We start from the raw sequence: 14266 nt of genomic DNA, 5'->3' as shown, positions 1-14266 counted from the left end.
TTTATATGTATTTAGAGACAAGGTCTGGCTCTGTTGCCCAGGCTGGAGTAGTGGCACAATCTTGGCTTACTGCAGTCTCTGCCTCCTGGGCTCAAGCTAGCCATCCTCCTGCCTCAGCCTCCCAAGTAGCTGGGACTACAGGCACATGCCACTACACCTGGCTAATTTTTGTATTTTTTGTAGAGATGGGGTTTTGCCATGTTTCCCAGACTGGTCTCAAAATCATGAGCTCAAGCGATCCGTCTGCCTCGGCCTCTCAAAGTGCTGGGATTGCAGGTGTGAGCCACTGTGCTCAGCCAGGTGCAGAATATTTTAGATGGCATAAATATCTCCAGGATTCCTTAGGAAAGAAGAACACAAGCACTTTGTGGGACAGAGCACTTACTTGTGTCTGAGATAACAAGGCTGCTAGTAATTGTAGGAGGCAGAGCAATGGATATTGCATTTATTGCTTCTGTTAACATTTGATCATTTTTATATCACATTTTAAAAGCCCCAGCTAAAAAGCCAGTGGATGAAGTTTAAGTTGTACCTAAGTTTAATTTTCCTCTGGTTGAGCACTTTTATTTGGGGATTCATAATTTTTCAAGGCATTAGTACGTGGTACTGCTTCTGAGCTTTGTCTTCTCTCAATAGGGTGAGCTTTCAAACTATGATAAAGATTATTTGTTACAGTGTTACTTCCATAAAGACTGCTATTAGAATGTAGATAACTTGTTTTTAAGATTCTAGGTTTTTTAGGCCGGGCGCGTTGGCTCACGCCTGTAATCCCAGCACTTTGGGAGGCCGAGGTGGGTGGATCACGAGGTCAAGAGATCGAGGCCATCCTGGCTAACACAGTGAAATCCCTTCTCTACTAAAAATACAAAAAATTAGCCGGGCGTGGGGGTGGGCGCCTGTAGTCCCAGCTACTCGGGAGGCTGAGACAGGAGAATGGTGTGAACCCGGGAGGCAGAGCTTGCAGTGAGCCGAGATCGTGCCACTGCACTTCAGCCTGGGTGACACAGCAAGACTGTGTCTCAAAAAAAAAAAAAAAGATTCTAGGTTTTTTAAGTCAGAAAGTCTTAAAAGTCAGAGGAATGAGGAGCAGTGGACTTTTATGTCATGCTTTCAGAAAGCAAGCCCTGGTCTATGAATGAAGAAGAAAAATGAGTGGTCCAGGAAACATAATTTCTAGATTGTTTTGTGCAGTGCTTTTTTTCCCCCATATTCTGGTTCCTGTATACAGTATATCTGTTCAGTATCTTAAAAATTACAACTGTTTTCATGATTTTGATTGAAGATTTTTTTAACTCAGCCCACCCACTTGTAGAAGTAAAGCAGAAAGGGTCTCAAAGCAACTCAGAGGCCTGAGATGCACGATCTAAAACTCAACATATTTATTTAAAGCAGCATCTGTCAGGCCCAAAGCACACAACCTCCTTTTGAGCATTAAATTTGGCATCAAGGCTGGGTGCGGTGGCTCATGCCTGTAATCCCAGCACTTTGGGAGGCCAAGGCAGGCAGATCATTTGAGGTCAGGAGTTCAAGACCAGCCTGACTGACATGGTAAAACCCTGTCTCTACTAAAAATATAAAAATTAGCCGGGTGTGATGGCGTGCGCCTGTAATCCCAGCTACTTAGGAGGCTAAGGCAGGGGAATTGCTTGAACCCAGGAGGCAAGGTTGCAATGAGCCCAGATCACGCCACTGCACTCCAGCCTGGGCGACAGAAGGAAACTCCATCTCAAAAAAAAAAAAAAAGAAAAATTCTTTCTCTAGGCCACGTGTGGTGGTTCACACCTGTAATCCCTAGCACTTTGGGAGGCTGAGGTGGGAGGATCACTTTAGCCCAGGAGATCGAGACCAGCCTGGATAACATAGTGAGACCCTGTCTCTACAAAAAACACAGTTATCTGAACTTGGTGCTGTGTGTCTGTTGTCCCCGCTACTCGAGAAACTGAGGCAGGAGGATCACTTGAGCCTGGGAGACAGAGGCTGCAGTGAGCCATGATAACACCACTACACTCCAGCCTGGGCAACAGAACAAGACCCTGTGTCCAAAAAAAAAAAAAAGAAACTTAAGGAGTTTATATTCTAGTGGAGGCAGTAAACAAGAAAAGTAGAATATATAGTGTGCTGTAATCGCTAAGGAGAAAAATGGAGGAAAGGAGATATGGAGTGGCAGTCCCAGTTCAAAGTTTTTGGTAGGTTGGTCAGGGAGGAATCTGCCAAGAAAGTGGCATTCGCATGGAGGGTGAGGGTGGTGCAGATATCTAGGGAAGCAGCAACATCAAGTGCAAAGTGGACCACTCACCTGGCCTGTTCAGAGAACTCAAGGAGATCTTATGGCTTCATTTAGAGTGAGTGAGAGGTATACTAATAGGAGTGAGGTCCAGTGGTAGGGTGTTTTAGGGTCCTGTAAAGACTGTCATTTAGGTTAAATGGGATCTGGGATTGTACGAGACCTTTAGGAGGTTTGGCAAGCCTTTGTTTGAAGATGAGTGTGATGAGAGAGCTCATTATCTGAGAGCCCATTCTATCTCCAGGTAGTTCCTACTAGTAGAAAATAGTTTGATTGGGTGCAGTGGCCCACATCTATAACCCCAACACTTTAGGAGGCTGAGGTGGGAGAATCACTTGAAGTCAGGAGTTTGAGACCAGCCTGGGCAACACGAGTCCCTTGTCTCTACAAAAAATTTTAAAAATTAGCTGGGTGTGGTGGTGCACACCTGTATTGTAGTCCCAGTTACTTGGGAGGCTGAGGTAGGAGGATCCCTTGAGCCCAGGAGTTTGAGGCTGCAGTGAGCCGTGATGGTGCTGCTGCACTTCAGCCTCCGTGACAGAGCAAGAGCCAGAGTGGGGCGAGGGGAGGGCATGGAATAGTTCTTTATTAGAGTTGAAATCCGTTTTCGTATAATGTTTGCTCATTGATCTTAGCAGACTGAATGGATCCCTTTCATGGCAGTCCTTGGATTATTTATATGTAAATGAGAGGAATGCTGCAGTATAGAACATTGCTTCTGGATTTCATAAGAAATTGCAAATAATCTGTTACCATAACTGTGTTAACGAGAGCTGACTGGCAGATGGATCCCTGCAAGTACCATGGGCACTGTCTTTGGTTGACCCTGTTTAGTCTTCCCATCAGTGACTTAATCAGAGATGTGGTATGTATTTGCATAGTAGTGAGGATTTAGAAAAGTGAGAAGAGTTCATCTGGCCAGGATGATGGAAAAAAGAAAAGATCAACTTTTAACAGAGATAAGTCATATTCATTGTTCCAAAAAGTAGAACTAGAGGGGGAAGATGTGGCTTAATGATAACGTGTGTGGAAACTGCTAAGGAAGTTCAGCTGACTACAAGGTCAGAGTAAGTCACTGCGTGGGCTTTGGCTCTGAATTCTGAGGTTATATTACTGATTAGGGCCAGAACAGATGACACTAGAGGGTGGGTTCAGTGACAACTAGAGCATGCCCAGAGGAGAGCTATAAGAAAGGGAATGGACTACAAAATTAGGTCCACGAAATAGGAAGGTCCTTAGAAGCAGTTCCCCCTGAGCGATCATCCAGCATCTCCCAAGCCACCTGCCTGAACCCCTAGCCCTGTCCTGTCCCATCCCGTTAAAGACTCTGCCCTTTTCTGGGTCCTGGAGCCTGGGTCATAGCGTTGGCCGTTTTCCCAGCACTTCCACTCAGTTGACTGCCTCATTGGGTCAGTTTACCTTCACAGGATTTCTTGTCTTCATCCCTTCTTTCTAAGTCCCCACAGTCAACCATTCTGCTTGTGCCTTTCCTGGGCTATTGCAGCAGATTCCTCTCTGGCCTCCTTCTTTCTCTCCTACAGGTGTCCAAATCCTACCCTAGAGTTTACTAAACACAGCTCAGGTTTCTCTCATCCCCCTCACCTCACCTTTATTTCTGATGTGCCCAGTCTGAAACATTCTCTCTCCTATTTACTAAAATCCTTCCCTTGGTTTATATCCCATTTCCTTCAGAAAACCTTTCTGTATTCTCTTTGAAAAGAAATTTACTTAGGCACCTGTAATCCCAGCTACTTGGAAGGCTGAGAGGTTGGAAGATTGCTTGAGCCCAGGAGTTCGAGGCCAGCCTGGGCAACATAGTGAGGCCCCATCTCTAAAACAGAAAAAAAAAAAAAAAAAGGATTTACTCCCCAATCTTGGGGAACCCCTTCTGTTCCAGCACTCCTGTCTTGGCTCCAACTGTACCAGAATGGACACTTATGCAAATGATTGTTGTCCTCCTACTCAGGGCTGGTTATACACGTGTCCCATATGGTGTCCCATATGGATCCATTTTTCTAGATAGAAGGTAGCTCCAAACATAGTGTGGATCTCTCCCATCCAGTCAACAGCACCTTCACCGGCAGCCCATGGCAAACACATGTACAGGTTAACTGGATGAGAGACACTTTGGAGGCTGCTGTTAAAACATGAGGACTCGTTGAAACTTTAGATGATAAAACCAGAGATCACAGGGAGACAGTTTGGGCCTATCGTAGAACCATCTCTCTACCAATTTTCTTCCCAAAAATGAAATGAGGAGGGCTGGGTGGGGTGGCTCACGCTTGTAATCCCAGCACTCCAGGAGGCCGAGGCAGGCAGATCATTTGAGGTCAGGAGTTTGGGACCAGCCTGGGCAACACGGCGAAACCCTGTCTCCACCCAAAAATACAAAAATTAGCTGGGCATGGTGGAGCGTGCCTGTAATCCCAGCTACTCGGGAGGCTGAGGCAGGAGAATCGCTTGTGGAGGTTGCAGTGAGCCAAGATTGTGCCACTGCATTCCAGCCTAGGTGACAGAGTGAGACTCCATCTCAAAAAAAAAAAAAGGAGGAAGGCTCCAACAGAGAGGCTCCAGAAACACTTTTGAAAGTGGCTTTTGGCCAGGCACGGTGGCTCACGCCTGTAATCCCAGCACTTTGGGAGGCCTCACAAGGTCAGGAGTTCGAGACCATCCTGGCTAACACGGTGAAACCCTGTCTGTACTAAAAACACACACACAAAATTAGCCGGATGTGGTGGCGGGTGCCTGTAGTCTCAGCTACTCGGGAGGCTGAGGCAGGAGACTGGCGTGAACCTGGGAGGTGGAGCTTGCAGTGAGCCGGATCACGCCACTGCACTCCAGCCTGGATGACTGAGTGTCTCAAAAAAAAAAAAAAGAAAGTGGCTTTTAAATTTATAGCACTCCAAAGTGGAATGGATCCCTGGATGTATCTAAAGTTAGATCAAGAGTCTGGTTTTACAGTGCTTGACAATCAGTTGTCAGTATTGTAGGTAGAATAGCAATTGGAGTCAGTCTGGGGTTTTTGATCCTGGCTGCAGCACTCTGTTTTTTGGCTGTATGACCTTGGGCAAGTGACTAAACTTCTCTGCTTGTTGTCTGTGAAGATAAATTATTTACGTCATAGGGCAGCTGTGAGGATTAAAAGAGATAAAAGTACACACAGTGCCAGGATTCAGTATTGTTAGAATTACTTTTTAATGGTATTGAAGGCAGAGAAGCTTAATTTCAAGATATATCTCTGAATTTTTACTAGGGACCATCTTAGGTCTCACTGAAATGTGGATTCAGAGTTCAGCCTCAATAGTTGCTGAATGGCCTGCTTCCTTACACCAGCATCCAGCCCCAGTCATTCTGTATTTGCCAGGCCATTCATATCTATGCACTGATTTCATCCCCACAGGACAAGGTTTTGACCTGTCACACATGACCTCACCTCTGTGGCTTGCCAGGGTTGGTGTGAATAGTTTAACCAAGCCTATTGAAGACCTAACTGTAGCGATAGCAGTTAACCTATGTAACTTTTTTGAGTCATTTGAATTATGTAGAAATTGGACCTGTAATCCCAGCACTTTGGGAGGCCAAGGTGGGAGGATTGCTTAAGCCCAGGAGGTCAAGGCTGCAGTGTGCCACTGCACTCTAGCCTAGGCAACAGAGTGAGACCCTGTCTCAAAAAAAAAAAAAAAAAATTGGAAATTTGTTGTATCTGTGTAGGTATGTGATTCTTTGGATAAATGATTCACTGTATCTTCCTCAAAACTAGGTTATTTGAAAGACTAAGATCATTCAACTGATTGCACTGACTGCCAACTAATTTTGCAGGAGATGTTGCAGTAAAGATCCTAAAGGTTGTTGACCCAACCCCAGAGCAATTCCAGGCCTTCAGGAATGAGGTGGCTGTTCTGCGGTGAGTAGAAAGCTGGCGGTCCAGTCCCTCTGGAGTGCTGGAGTGGGGAGTACAAGGACTGTAGAGTCAGTGGACTGTGCCGCGGGTTGGAACGGGCAGGCAGTTGGGACTCACTGTGGAGTTCCTGTGGTTGGATGCTCCTCCCTTGAGAGCGAAGGGATGTTTCCTTTAGTTTATGTGGTTGTCAAGCCTTTCGAAGAGCCCCTTTTTAGGAGAATACCCTCCTCTGGGCACAGTAAACTCAATAGCCCAATTTCTATCTCTGGGTTTTGGTTTGAGGTGGGCAGAAATAGGCCCTATTTTTACCTTTATTTCCCAGAACCCTCTTTATAGCTGAGTTGCCTTATTTTAGACTTCAGAACAGTCAGCTTTCAAATCTTTCAGTCACTATTTAGACTTGTAGGAAGAAGTCATATAATGGAGACTTCTACAGAGGAGTCCTTGTGACCTCCACAGGGAGGGTCATGGAGTGTACATTGATGAAAGAGAATGTCCTCTCTGTAAGCAAGGCCGGCACTGAACTGATGGCCCAGTGAACTATTGGTGGGCTTCTGTTTGCTCAGAATGCCACCCGGGTTATCAGCCATGCCATGTGTTTGTTTTTGGGACTGGGGGTGGTGTTGGAACTGGGGGTAGTGTCGAGAGCACAGAACCCAGTGTCCATGGGGAAGCACAGTAGACCTCCCTGAGCACTTTCCTCCTCCCTCTCCTCTCTTCCCCTCCCCAGCAAAACACGGCATGTGAACATTCTGCTTTTCATGGGGTACATGACAAAGGACAACCTGGCAATTGTGACCCAGTGGTGTGAGGGCAGCAGCCTCTACAAACACCTGCATGTCCAGGAGACCAAGTTTCAGATGTTCCAGCTAATTGACATTGCCCGGCAGACGGCTCAGGGAATGGAGTGAGTAGATGGTCTGATGCCTCTCTGGGACCAAGGCATCAAATCTGTCTCTAAATTGGAACCAGGATGAGGAAAAGCCTTCTAGTCCATTAAGCGATTCTGTGATATCTTTGCACAAGCCTCTGGCCTGGGCTGGAGGGGCCAATTATCAGGAATGAGTTGTTCAGGTTCCAGCTGGGTGGGGTGGCTCACACCTGTAATCCCAGCACTTTGGGAGGCCAAGGCCAGTGGATCACTTGAGGCCAGTAGTTAGAGACCAGCCTTGCCAATATGGCAAAACCCTGTTTCTACTAAAAATACAAGAATTGACCAGGCCTGGTGGCACATGCCTATAATCCCAGCTACTCAGGAGGCCAGGACAGGAGAATCGCTTGAACATGGAAGGCAGAGGTTGTGGTGAGCTAAGATCACGTTACTATACTCCAGCCTGGGCTGCAGAGCGAGAGACTGTCTCAAAAAAAAAAAAAAAAAAAAGAGAAGTTCAGGTTGCTCCTTGGGACTGAACTTCCCCCTTGGGGCTCAGATTTGGGCTCTGCCTGCTACCCTGGCTTTATCAGAAACCTGTGAACATAGTGGGGTGCATGTACCTTCTGCTTGGACAGCTGTGGCAATGCCCTCTGCTCAGCTGTCTGAAGCATGGCTGTCCCACATGAGGGTTTAAGCAGATGTCATTTTGGGGATAATTTTTTTTTTTTTTTTAATTAAAAACTTTTTCCTGACCAGGCACGGTGGCTCATGCCTGTAATCCCAGCACTTTGGGAGGCTGAGGCGGGTGGATCACGAGGTCAGGAGTTCGAGACCAGCCTGGCCAATATGGTGAAATCCCATCTCTACTAAAAATACAAAAATTAGCTGGTTGTGGTGGCACGCACTTGTAATCTCAGCTACTCGGGAGGCTGAGGCAGAAGAATCACTTCAACCCGGGAAGCGGAGTTTGCAGTGAGTGATCACACCATTGCACTCCAGCCTGGGCAACAGAGCCAGACTCCATCTGGAAAAACAAAAACAAAAACAAAAAACACTTTTTCCCTTAGAGACACAGGTTCTCACTCTCACCTATGCTAGAGTGCAGTGGCACGATCATAGCTCACTGCATCCTTGAACTCCTGGGCTCCAGCTATCCTCTTGGCTCAGTCTCATAGGTTGCTGGGACTGCAGGCACATGCTACCGTGCCCAGCTAATTTTCGTGTATTTTGTAGAGTTGGAGGTCTCACTATGTTGCCCAGGCTGGTCTCAAACTGGCCTCAAGTGATCCTCCCACCTTTCCTGGCTAGCCCAGGGTAGTGCTTCTCAAACCTTTCCTCTGAAGTAGAGGAACTCCTTGTACCCCTAGACATCTGGGAGTTATTAAGCTATAGCTGTGCTTGCAAGTCCTACATAAATTCTCATACTGTCTTTAAAATTCATATGGAAGTTGCCTTCTGTGTATTTTAAGAAATGGAATGACTTTTCAGAAAAATTGAGATATAATTCATGTATCATAAAATTCCCCCTTTTAAAAAGTACACCTACCTCAGTGTTTTTCTGGTATTGAGTTGTGCAGCCATCACCACTATCTAATTTTAGAACATTTTCATTATCCCGGAAAGAAACATATGCCCATTGTATTAGTCTGTTTGATTTGCTCTAAAGGAAGACCTAAGGGTGGGTAATTTATAAAGAAAAGAGGTTTATTTGACTCGGGGTTCTGCAGACTGTACAAAAAGCATGACACTAGCATCTGTGTCTGGTGAGGCCCTCAGGAAGCTTTTACTCATGGCAGAAGGCAAGGGGAGCCACATGTGACGTGGTGAGAGAAAGGAGCAAGAGATAGAGCGTGGAGGGAAGTCCCAGACTCTTGGGTACAGGTTTCATGTGAACTAATAGTGTGTGAACTCACTCATTACTGCAGGGAGGGCACCGAGCCATTCGTGAGGAATCCATCCCCATGACCCAAACACCTGTCACTTAGGTCCCACCTCCAACACTGGGGATCACATTTCAACTTGAGATTTGGAGTGGACAGATACCCAAATGATATACCCATTAGCGGTCACCCAATACCTCCCACCCACTTGCAGTCTACTTTCTGTTTCTATGGATTTTGCCTACTTTATAGTTTAATATAAACGGAGTCATGTGAGATATAATATAGTCAGGTAACATATAATGATGTTTCGGTCAATTACCACATATAGGAAGGTGGTCCCACAAGATTATAATACTGTATTTTTACTGTGCCTTTTCTATGTTTAGAGACACAAATACTCACCTTGTTACAACCAGCTATAGTATTCAGTACACTGAGGGCCATACAGCTTTGTAGCCTAAGTGCAACAAGCTATATACCATTTAGCCAGGGTGTGTAGAAGGCTGTACCATCTTGGTTTGTGTGAGTACACTTTATGACGTGTGCGTGAAGACACGTTGGCTAACACATTTCTCAGAAGGTATCCCTGCCGTTAAGTGATGCTTGGCTGTATGTAATACATAAGATATGGTATTGTATGCCTGGGCTGTTAGACCTAGCATAATATTTTCAAGGTTAATCCAGGTTGTGTAGCATGTGTCACTACTTCATTCCTTTCTGTGTCTGAGTAACATTCCATTGTATGGATATGCCACATTATTCATTCATCATTTATGGCCATTGGGTTATCAGAATTACTTTAGAGTAAAACTGATGCTTGAAGAAGTGTCAGCAATGGTCAGGCGCCAGGGGCCCATGCCTGTAATCCAAGCATTTTGGAGGCCAACGTGGGAGGATCACATGAGCCCAGGAGTCAAGACCAGCTTGGGCAACACTGCAAGATCCTGTATCTACACCCCCCGCCCCCCCCCAAAAAAAAAAGGGCGGCGTAGTGGCACATGCCTGTGGTCCCAGCTACTGGGAGGTGGGAGGATCACTTGAGCCCAGGAGGTTAAGGCTGCAGTAAGCTATGACTGCACCACTGCACTCCAGTCTCCAAAAAAAAAAAAAAAAAGTGTAAGCATGTTTATGCTGTGGCCTCACCTTCAGGTAAGCAGTGATGTGAACCAGGCTGAACAGCACAGGGTCTATCCCTGTGTGTAACACTCCTTGGAGCCAGGCCTTCAGTGGCTTTACTTCTTAGCTGTAGTTTAAAACTGCTTTCTACCCATGCCCCTCAAACTTATTTTTAATAATTTCTTTTCCCTTCACAGCTATTTGCATGCAAAGAACATCATCCACAGAGACATGAAATCCAACAGTATCCTTTGGTTGTTGAGTTCATTTGACTGCTCAGTTCTAAATTTAGGGAAACAGAAGGGAGCCTTTCTATCACAAGTGGTTCTCAGTGCCAGGGGGTATCTTTTTAAGGAAAGAGGCAGAGGACAGGAAAACAGAACCTAAGTCAGAAAATTAGTAGGCTTGGCCTGCCCCTCAGCAGCTTATGCCTCACCTGGACTGATGAGAGCGATGTTTAGGTTAGGTTCCTTTCTGAGTTTATCTCAGCAAAAGTGATTTGGAGAGATTTCCATAAGCTTGAAATAGGCGTAATTTTATCACACTATTGGTAAATTTAACCTGAGGGGATTGGGCTTTTGTCTTACGTTTATTTCTAGTTTGTGGCCAGTGTGTGTATGTCTATCTGCTTGTTATGTGGATAGCAAGTAGCTACAAGCCAGATGTTGAAAGGTTTCCAAAATCACTATTTAAAATGGTCTTTCTTGACCGGGCGTGATGGCTCACACCTGTAATCCCAGCACTTTGGGAGGCTGAGGCAGGTGGATCACTTGAGGCTAGGAGTTTGAGACCAGCCTGGCCAATATGGCGAAACCCTATCTCTAAATTTAAAAATTAGCTGGGTCTGGTGGCACGTACCTATAATCCCAGCTACTCAGGAGGCTGAGGCACGAGAATTGCTTGAACCTGGGAGGCAGAGGTTGCAGTGAGCTGAGATTACGCCACTGCACTCTAGCCTTGGGGACAGAGCAAGGCTCTGTCTCAAAAAAATAAATAAATAAATGGTCTTTCTCAAAGGTACGTAAGTGGGTTTCTCAGAAGTCACTGTTAGAAGAGGAGAGGGGTTGTTTTTATAGAAGAGTAAATGAAGAAACCTATTTTTAATGCTGTAAGGCATGAAATTTAACAATTTTGAATCTGCCACCCTCCACCAGCCTTTCCTTGTGAAAGAAAGATGGCATTACAACCCACACTTTGCCTGTTGAGCAGTGAGAGGCATGATAGTTGTGTTGGATTATGGGACATGGCCTATTTTAGGTACATGTCTGAACACTTTTCATTGGTGGGGTCTTTAGCAGCCAAACATTATACCATGAAAGCGGACACCACAGATTTAAGGAGGTGTGAATTCCTGGGCACCAGCAGATAACAAGTTACTTTGTGTGTGTTTTGTTTTTTAATTTTTTGTTCTCTTAATTTTTTTTTTCTCACAAGTTAGACTTAAACTGTATGACTTCTTTACTCAGAAGCGAGCTGACTTTGGTTCTCATTTTGAAGTCACTGAGTGGTACCGATTCTAGTGAGGAATTTCTTATTACATCGAACACTCAGTAAGGGATTTGCTATTTTGTTAACCACTCAAGTTTCAGATGGTGATTTGAGGGCGGAATACAGGCAGAAATGACTGTAAGTTGTCAGGCCATCCTTGGTCCTCTGGGGAGCACTGGAGTGTGGCCTCTGCTCATCCTGTTAGGGTTTCAAGCACCTGTATTATGTGGAAAGGTCACAACGCCAGGGACCCAGCACCTAGGTGTGCAAATGGGGAGAAGCAGGGAAGAAACGCTGGCTTGCTTTTGGCTAGGGTCAAATAATCTGGCACATTGACCAATCCCTGCCTGTCTTTTGGAAGAAGGGGCATTTCAAAAGCACTTTAAAGAACTTCAGAAACCTTAGGAAGTTCAGTGCAGAGAGGCTGTGACAGAGGTAAGGCAGAGAGATTACCGTGTTATAAAGAACTTTGGGATGTTTTTCAAAATTAACCTGACCATTCTTTTGAAACCAGGGTCCTTAACAAGCATTGAGATATATTTCTCCATGAAGGCTTAACAGTGAAAATTGGAGATTTTGGTTTGGCAACAGTAAAGTCACGCTGGAGTGGTTCTCAGCAGGTTGAACAACCTACTGGCTCTGTCCTGTGGATGGTGAGAACTGGGCTCCCACCAGCAGTCTCTGGTACAGGGCAAAAAGGAATGCCCTGGAGATTTATGTGCAAACTTAAAGCATTTCTGTACATTTCCCCGAAATCCACATGACCCCTAGTGACAGCCAGCCTCAGGGCAATTGTAGATTTTCTTGAGGAAGCTGTTGATCAGAACCACTGTGAAGCTTAGTGTGGAGAGGAGTTAAAAAGCTGGGTGATAGAAATGCTGGGTCTTGGTCCTTTAAAGAGAAGGATTCCTGAGCTGTTTTAACCAGTGCCTGAGTTGGAGTCCTTTGGGGGAAAAGCTATGTGGGGACTGAAGAATGGACTCATTCATAACTAATGAAAGGGAGAGCCTGGCCCCTAGATGTCTGTGAGGCTGGTCATATGGTGATAAATGCACTTTTGTCATATGGTGATACATGTAGGCCCCAGAGGTGATCCGAATGCAGGATAACAACCCATTCAGTTTCCAGTCGGATGTCTACTCCTATGGCATCGTATTGTATGAGCTGATGACGGGGGAGCTTCCTTATTCTCACATCAACAACCGAGATCAGGTGAGTCTGTGCTGGTGCTAAAGGACCTAACTCGTGGGAGCCCCTGGGCCTCCTGCCAGCCTAAGCAGCTGGAGGGTTAGGACTTGTTATTATCTGTTGTTCATTTACCCCCCATTAGCTCAGCTGTTTTCTTTCCCTTAGATCATCTTCATGGTGGGCCGAGGATATGCCTCCCCAGATCTTAGTAAGCTATATAAGAACTGCCCCAAAGCAATGAAGAGGCTGGTAGCTGACTGTGTGAAGAAAGTAAAGGAAGAGAGGCCTCTTTTTCCCCAGGTAAGGCTCAGGGCTGCTAGAACGTGATTAAAGCATGGGTTGGTTCTTAAAGATGGCAATATAAGGTGGGAGTATTTTGTTTTATAGGGAGGGGACCCAGGTCCTCTACAAGATGGTGGGGGCGGGTTACATCCTGTGTCTTTGAGACACGGCTAATGAGAGCATTCTTGGGCTTTGTTTCAGATCCTGTCTTCCATTGAGCTGCTCCAACACTCTCTACCGAAGATCAACCGGAGTGCTTCCGAGCCATCCTTGCATCGGGCAGCCCACACTGAGGATATCAACGCTTGCACGCTGACCACGTCCCCGAGGCTGCCTGTCTTCTAGTTGACTTTGCACCTGCCTTCAGGCTGCCAGGGGAGGAGGAGAAGCCAGCAGGCACCACTTTTCTGCTCCCTTTCTCCAGAGGCAGAACACATATTTTCAGAGAAGCTGCTGCTAAGGACCTTCTAGACTGCTCACAGGGCCTTAACTTCATGTTGCCTTCTTTTCTATCCCTTTGGGCCCTGGGAGAAGGAAGCCATTTGCAGTGCTGGTGCGTCCTGCTCTCTCCCCACGTTGCCCATGCTCAAGGCCCAGCCTTCTGTAGATGTGCAAGTGGATGTTGATGGTAGTACAAAAAGCAGGGGCCCAGCCCAGCTGTTGGCTACATGAGTATTTAGCGGAAGTAAGGTAGCAGGCAGTCCAGCCCTGATGTGGAGACACATGGGATTTTGGAAATCAACTTCTGGAGGAATGCATGTCACCGGCGGGACTTTCTTCAGAGAGTGGTGCAGCGCCAGACATTTTGCACATACGGCACCAAACAGCCCAGGACTGCCGAGACTCTGGCCGCCCGAAGGAGCCTGCTTTGGTACTATGGAACTTTTCTTAGGGGACACGTCCTCCTTTCACAGCTTCTAACGTGTCCAGTGCATTGGGATGGTTTTCCAGGCGAGGCACTCGGCCAGTCCGCATCTCAGCCCTCTCAGGGAGCAGTCTTCCATCATGCTGAATTTTGTCTTCCAGGAGCTGCCCCTATGGGGCGGGGCCGCAGGGCCAGCCTTGTTTCTCTAACAAACAAACAAACAAACAGCCTTGTTTCTCTAGTCACATCATGTGTATACAAGGAAGCCAGGAATACAGGTTTTCTTGATGATTTGGGTTTTAATTTTGTTTTTATTGCACCTGACAAAATACAGTTATCTGATGGTCCCTCAATTATGTTATTTTAATAAAATAAATTAAATTTA

General features: G+C 46.1%; 1 protein-coding gene across 5 annotated transcripts in view; it reads left to right on the top strand.

The window, feature by feature from the left end:
* The window catches only part of RAF1 (Raf-1 proto-oncogene, serine/threonine kinase), an 85272-nt gene extending 71006 nt beyond the window's left edge, over nt 1–14266 (top strand). For all 5 annotated transcript variants that reach the window (XM_032149753.2, XM_032149751.2, XM_058437287.1 and 2 more), the window contains 7 exons: nt 6104–6188; nt 6916–7092; nt 10256–10302; nt 12081–12199; nt 12627–12758; nt 12900–13034; nt 13218–14266. In XM_032149753.2, the coding sequence (XP_032005644.1) occupies nt 6104–6188; nt 6916–7092; nt 10256–10302; nt 12081–12199; nt 12627–12758; nt 12900–13034; nt 13218–13361 (839 nt within the window). In that variant the 3' untranslated portion in view covers nt 13362–14266. The remainder of the gene's footprint in view (nt 1–6103; nt 6189–6915; nt 7093–10255; nt 10303–12080; nt 12200–12626; nt 12759–12899; nt 13035–13217) is intronic.

The sequence above is a fragment of the Hylobates moloch genome, unplaced genomic scaffold (genome assembly GCF_009828535.3).
Source record: "Hylobates moloch isolate HMO894 unplaced genomic scaffold, HMol_V3 SCAFFOLD_4, whole genome shotgun sequence".
Classification (NCBI taxonomy): Eukaryota; Metazoa; Chordata; class Mammalia; order Primates; family Hylobatidae; genus Hylobates; species Hylobates moloch.
The sequence above is the reverse complement of the archived record's forward strand: the minus strand, read 5'-3'. Positions and strand labels throughout refer to the sequence as shown.